Source organism: Microtus pennsylvanicus, chromosome 15 (genome assembly GCF_037038515.1).
Source record: "Microtus pennsylvanicus isolate mMicPen1 chromosome 15, mMicPen1.hap1, whole genome shotgun sequence".
Lineage (NCBI taxonomy): Eukaryota > Metazoa > Chordata > Mammalia > Rodentia > Cricetidae > Microtus > Microtus pennsylvanicus.
This window is the reverse complement of record NC_134593.1, coordinates 16,386,278-16,392,582: the sequence shown is the minus strand read 5'-3', so window position 1 is coordinate 16,392,582 and position 6,305 is coordinate 16,386,278. Positions and strand designations below refer to the sequence as shown.

The following is a 6,305-nucleotide window of genomic DNA, read 5'->3' as shown; positions in this document are numbered from 1 at the left end:
AAATCATTTACATTTCAGAGGTAAGATGGTCAAGTTAAGGACATTACCAAAACATTATTAAGTTACTTCTGATGTTGTAAACAATATTCATGACAGAATTTGGGAATGAAACTCAATTACAGATTGAACTTTTAGTTCATTTTACTGCTCATTTTATCTTTAATGGGGAATCCAAATTCTCAATACCATGTTTCATACACCATAAGTCCTACAGGTAAAGTTTGAATTATGATATGCTGAAATTAAAGCTAATAATTGCATGCATTTCAACCCAGCTGAATATGGTTTTGTGAAAAGTGATATAGCCTTTCTATTACGTTTGAGAGACAATTTGAAAACAGATATCAAGATTTTGTGAAATAATATCACTATTTTGGTATAATCACAATCCCATTTTTATCAGTATATATGTTATCTGCCAATGTTACCTTCTGATTTTCAATCGGAAATGCCTAGAATTGCAATACTTCATTCAACCTAAAAATATTTTCGATCATGTCTCTTCTCGACATTTATGGGCCTCTTACAGGACCTTCTCAGAGACAAGAGCTCACCCTCACAGTCACACTGGATTCACGCCATCAGTATTTCATAGCACCTACACTTGTGAGTCATAGGTCCCAGGAACTGAGCATGCAGGCCTGGAGAGATGGCTCAGATGCCTTAATGGTAGAGACTGCTCTTGCATAGGACCTTAGTTCAGTTCTGAGCACCCATGCTGAATGACTCATAACACTTGTAACCTCAGCTCCTCCAGCCTCCAAGGGCGTGTGTACTCACATGCACATGGACAAACACAGACATACACATAAAATCCTTGATGCAAATATCTTCTAGATATGAGAGGGAACTACACCTATGAAATCTCAGCAATGTGACTGCTCAAATAAGACCTGAACAATGACAACTCCAGTTGAGCTTCCAAAGTGGTTGGGAAAATAGTAGGGAGCCCCATCCCAAGATGAAGAGCAACAGGCAATTATAAACTCCTGAGAGAGGAAGAAATAGTCTTCACCAAAGATGAGCCCCTCTAATTGTTATCCAATCCCAAGTGGTCAGACTCAAAATAAATATGTATTCAAGAAATAATAAATTGACTCTGTAAGCTGGATATATATATTTTATCTTCACGTATGTTGAGAGAGAGAGAGAGAGAGAGAGAGAGAGAGAGAGAGAGAGAGAGAGAGAAAGCGAGAGAATGATAACTATAAGTTAAGAGGCCTTGATTCTGAATGAGATGGAGCAACCTAGGAGGAGTTAGAGGGATAATGGCTGATGGTATGATTATATTTTAATTTTTCCAATAATTACAAGTGCTAAGTACATTAACACATTAATTAGAACCAAACTATCATAGCCCATCTTAGGAATCACCGAGATCAAAGCTCTGTCCATAAAAGGCAGTTGTGTCCAACAAGTCCATTTGCTTCTTGAAAGCATTGTCCAATAGCCCACAATGTTCGTGTTGTCCTCATTCACTATATTTGTTTGTTTGCTCTGTATTTTTCTTTTCTGAGACAGCATTTCTCTGTGTACCCTTAGCTGTCCTGGAACTCACTCTGTAGACCAGGGTGACCTTTAACTCTAGACATATGTCTGCCTCTGTCTCCCAAGTGCTGGGGTTCAAGGCATGTGCCACCACTGCTCTCCTTAATTTTAAGATAAAAATATACTAAAACAAATCCTATTTTTATGTATGTCCAAATTCTTTATTAGATATCACCAAATTGAAGCCTGGCCCATGGTTTTAAAAGATCTCCTCTAAATGGGTAGCATATAATTAACAATTTTTAGTCTGTAAGGATTTTGTTGCCTATCTGTATGTGCAGATAATGTATCATTTGTATATGGTTCCTTTTCAGGGAGGAATTATCAATTTTCATTATAGCTTGTATAGTAATGTGTATCCCAAAACAGTTATCCCTTCACTGTGACCCAGAAATGCCACAAAGTTCCAACCCATGGACCAGATGAGTAATTTAGATCCAATTAATATCGGAACTGCAGTTCACAACAAAGACAAGAAAGCCTCTACGTACACCAAGTGTGAAAGGAGGAAATTCCAAAATCTCTGAAAACCATAATGCTGTGGTGGCAAAGCAGGACCCGGGTTGTTCTGTGGTGGTTCTGGTTGTCTGTGCAGGCAAGCATGCATGTGCGTGCACACACACACACACACACACACACACACACACACACACACACCTCTCTATTCTTAGGGCAAGGCTAGCCTGTGTCACCTCCCAGAGTTGATCTCACACAGCTCTAACCATCTGTTCTCTAAGCTCAGATCCTCAGCTCACTCCTGTCTATATTAACCTTTTCATGGGCTGGGTCCCTGTCTGTCTCACTTCCGGATCTAGCTCACTAAAATAATCATTTAAGATCTCACCAGGGCCTTGTTTATCTAAAGAAAATCTTAGGCAATGTTGTAGAAAATACCACTACAGTGCTCAGCAGTGAAGTTAGGGCTGATGTAATCTTACTTATGTCTTCAGAGAGAAATGCCAATACATATTGAACAGGTAACCGATACTTGTCAATTGTGATTTGTTATTATATTAAGTATGTATGTTAGTAAGACACGATAATTGGCCACAGGGTATCAATTGCTTTAGAGAATTCTCTGTGACACCTTAGCAGTTTGGGAAAGTCAGAGTGAGTGAAGATTAATTTATCAGACTGTTCCAACAGATGTTCCTCAGTATGATGAGAAGTCTCAGAGCTTAGTGAGAAGATGTACTGAAACTCTGCCTCGCCAAATAGGACACAGTATCAGCTCCTAATAAATACTGTATAATTTTGTCCATGTATTTTTAGTGCTATAACTGTTTTGTGGTAAATTGGGTGTCATTTTCAAAAAAGAAAAGAGAGAAAGAAAAAAAAACCCAAAGAAATTAAAAAGGATATTGCAAGAAAGAAAAAAAAATTGTAAGCGTTAAGAAAAGTCAAACTTTTCTCTCAGTGCAGGCACAGTGGACTTCCTGGGGTCTCAGGCCCTCCTTAACCACAACATTAACACCCTCTTTTCCTGGTCTTTATCCAGGATTAGCTCAGAGGATGTCAGTGTGGTGACCGTGTCATTTTTACCCAAACCAGACAACGTCCTGAGCTAATAAAGCCAATCAGAGCAGAGGTGCACAGGTTTAAAAGGCCTGTGAGGTCACTGAGCGCTCACGTCCTCATCCTTCAAGGGCTGTGTCCACTCTGCCCTATTCAACCCGAGCAGCCTCCTAAGAAGATGGCAGCAGTCCTGATTCTCCTGACCTTTCTTCTGCCACTTGGAGCTGATGCAGGTCAGTGAACACCCCTGTTCCAGAGGTGCCATCCCATAATACCCCTGTGGACTCTCTGCCCAGCTCTAATCAGGAACTTCCTGCACTGAACCAGAAGCTTTCTGAACCTCAGGTCCCAGACCAACCCATACCTGAAAGCCTGTCACTGGCTAGATCCTCAACAAGGTCTGAAGAACAGCAGTGTCCTCAGAGGACATGGTGGGCACTAGCTTCTCCCTGCTCTTCGTGTCACCTGGGGAGTGGATCATCCCCAAAGAGAGAAGTAGCACAGAACGTAAGCTTACTAAACAATACATCATTGACCTTACCTGAACCCAGACCAAGGGCAGGTTTAATGATCAGCTAGCAATGACTTAAGGACACCAGTTGAAAAATATTAGCATTATTTATTAATCTCTGCTCTCAGGCTATTAAATATAGAGGCCTACAGTGACAAGATGCCTGTGCTGTACACTCCATTACCTTCGCAGTCTGGTTTTGCTTGGCCCACCACTTCTTTCTGCAGGTCCCCAGCTACTGCCATTACACCAGCTGAATCCTACAATAGCCCTTAGGCTCTGATTCCCTTGAGCTCTGATCCACCATTCCTCCAGCTAAGTAAAAATCATTCTTCCATGCAGCTAATTCATTTACTGAGAACCTAGGATATGATGAGCATCAGAAAAGGAGAACTTTAGAAAATCCCTCTCTAAAGACCTTGGGGTAAAAGGTGACAAAATTAGCAGAAATCAAGACAGGAGAGGCGTCCGGAGACCCATTACCCAAGAAAGACTAACATGAGCCACTCAAGATCCCCTAGGTCTCTAGCATCATGAAGAAAGAAGTTTGTCCTTCCATGTTTTTGTAAAGCAGGGGCTGGAGAACAAATTCTACCCACCCCTTCTCAGAACAGGGCACTGAGATTTCAGATTCAACAAAGATCATTCTATGTGCAAGGAATTCTGTCTACAACAGTCTTGGGGAACTGTAGAACTCACCCCATCACCTCTCCCTAGATCTTCCCTCTTAACTAATCTGCTGCTTGCAGAAACCCCATATTCTCGCCTTTTCTTTCAGAGGAGATCATCGGGGGCCATGAGGTCAAGCCCCACTCCCGCCCCTACATGGCATTTGTTGAATTTGTGAATATTGATGGGAATAAGAGTTGCTGTGGAGGCTTCCTGGTAAAAGACAACTTCGTGCTGACAGCTGCTCACTGCAGGGGAAGGTGAGGAGAAGGAGCTAGGCCCATGATTTCTGAGACCCCAACAGGAGTTTCTATCTTCTACTTGTGGTTGCTCCTCTGAGAGCTCACTAGAGGTCAGGGCTGTGACAATGGAAGTCTGTCATCAGGGAAACTTTGAGGTCAAAGGGTGAGAGCCCAGAGGCAGGAGCACAGTTGAGTTGAGAGCAACTACACTGGTCAGACTACGGCAGTGACCAAGGTTGAAATTAAACATTAAGAGTCAATGCAAACGTTGGAGTACTGCCTGAAAACAAGAGCAAGTTCCCAGGAGTCTAGTGTTCTTGTAACGGAAGAGCAGTGGTTCACACCCTGATGCCATTCTGTCTCCTCAGTCCCCTCAGCTAGAGCCCCACCCTGCCCACACAGCCTCTTACAGCTCCTGCACTGTGTCCTCTCTCACTCCACATCTCCCATCTGCACTCTGCTCTCTGCAGCTCAATGAGAGTCACTCTAGGAGCCCACAACATCACCATCCAGGAGAAGACCCAGCAGATCATCCCTGTGGCTAAAGCCATTCCACATCCATATTTCAGTTGTAAGGATGGCTCCAGTGACATCATGCTCTTAAAGGTAAGACTTGTCTGCACAGCTCTCTGAGCTCCGCTTGCTGCAGAGATTGCCCCCCCTTTCTCCTCTCACCCCGTTTCTTTCCTCTCTTCCATCATGATTTACAAAGTGTTCAGGGCAGTAGGCCCATGACTGAGCTGCTGTCTCCTGCCTCTTCTCTTTCAGCTGGAGAGGAAGGCTAAGAAGGCTAAAGCTGTGAGGCCTCTCAACTTACCTAGTAGCAAGGTCCATGTGAAGCCAGGGGACATGTGCTATGTGGCTGGTTGGGGACAATTGGCCCCGGAGGGTAAACTCCCAGATACATTGCAAGAAGTTGAGCTGACAGTCCAGGAGGATCAGGAGTGTGAGTCCCGGTATCCAGATGGTTACAACAAAGCCATTGAGATGTGTGTGGGGGACCCAAAGATCAAGAGAGCTTCCTTTTATGTAAGTTTGATTTTCATCCTCTTTGTGTTCTGTGGGAGGGAAAAGCAATCTGAAACCTAGAGAGCAAGTTTCAAGGGATTCTTTGTTTTGATCTTTCTCCATGGGAACAGCAGTAACCAGCAACTAACTTAGGCCCTCAGAGCTGACAAGGAGCCTTGGTGAAGAAGACAGCTGGGAAAAAGCAGGATTTGCACAGCCCTTTGGACTCCCAGGCCCAACCTTTAGAAAGCAGTGCTGCCTGTGTGTGTCCTTACCACAAGCCGGGGTCTCCTCAGAGTAGGCACCCACATTTGTCAATGTTCTGGTCCTCCATGCTCACATTAGTCTCACCTGTCCCCATGTTCTTAAACAATAGCCTGGAGCTGAGGGTCCCACACCCCTTCATAGGGAGTGGATCACAGACCTGGTGAAAGGGCAGAGGCTTGGTTCTGGTGGAAGTGAAGCAGTAACCCTGTCCACAATCAGACTGGGAAGCCCAGGGGACCCAGGCCTGCCTTCCGATCTCCTACAAGCAGAGCACACAAGTTATATTCCTCGGAGAGGAGCCTTGACATGAGAGAGTGGTTGGGACTAGGGTGAACAACAGCTCAGTCCTCTGTGACCTTTCTCCATCCACAGGGAGATTCTGGAGGACCTCTTGTGTGTAAAAAAGCAGCTGTGGGCATTGTCTCCTTTGGACACATTGATGGTTCAGCTCCAAGAGTCTTCACCAGAGTGTCAAGTTTCCTATCCTGGATAAAGGAAACGATGAGTCGCAGCTAACTACAGAGCAAATCAGACCCCTCCCTGAC

General features: G+C 44.1%; 1 protein-coding gene across 1 annotated transcript; it reads left to right on the top strand.

Annotated features, from left to right (window-relative positions):
• Positions 1–3,172: 3,172 nt before the first annotated feature.
• Positions 3,173–6,305, top strand: LOC142835574 (granzyme C-like). The gene is made up of 5 exons (XM_075949137.1): positions 3,173–3,296; positions 4,353–4,503; positions 4,956–5,091; positions 5,254–5,514; positions 6,133–6,305. The coding sequence occupies exons 1-5, from the start codon at positions 3,242–3,244 to the stop codon at positions 6,274–6,276; spliced, it is 747 nt and encodes a 248-aa protein (XP_075805252.1). The 5' UTR covers positions 3,173–3,241; the 3' UTR covers positions 6,277–6,305.

What these genes read in the sequence shown, in the direction of transcription:
- LOC142835574 (XM_075949137.1), top strand. Translation starts at nt 3,242, where the DNA reads ATGGCAGCAGTCCTGATTCTCCTGACCTTTCTTCTGCCACTTGGAGCT. An exon ending in GCCACTTGGAGCTGATGCAG is followed by an intron (nt 3,297 to 4,352) that starts GTCAGTGAACAC and finishes CTTTTCTTTCAG; the next exon opens with AGGAGATCATCGGGGGCCAT. An exon ending in TCAAGAGAGCTTCCTTTTAT is followed by an intron (nt 5,515 to 6,132) that starts GTAAGTTTGATT and finishes CTCCATCCACAG; the next exon opens with GGAGATTCTGGAGGACCTCT.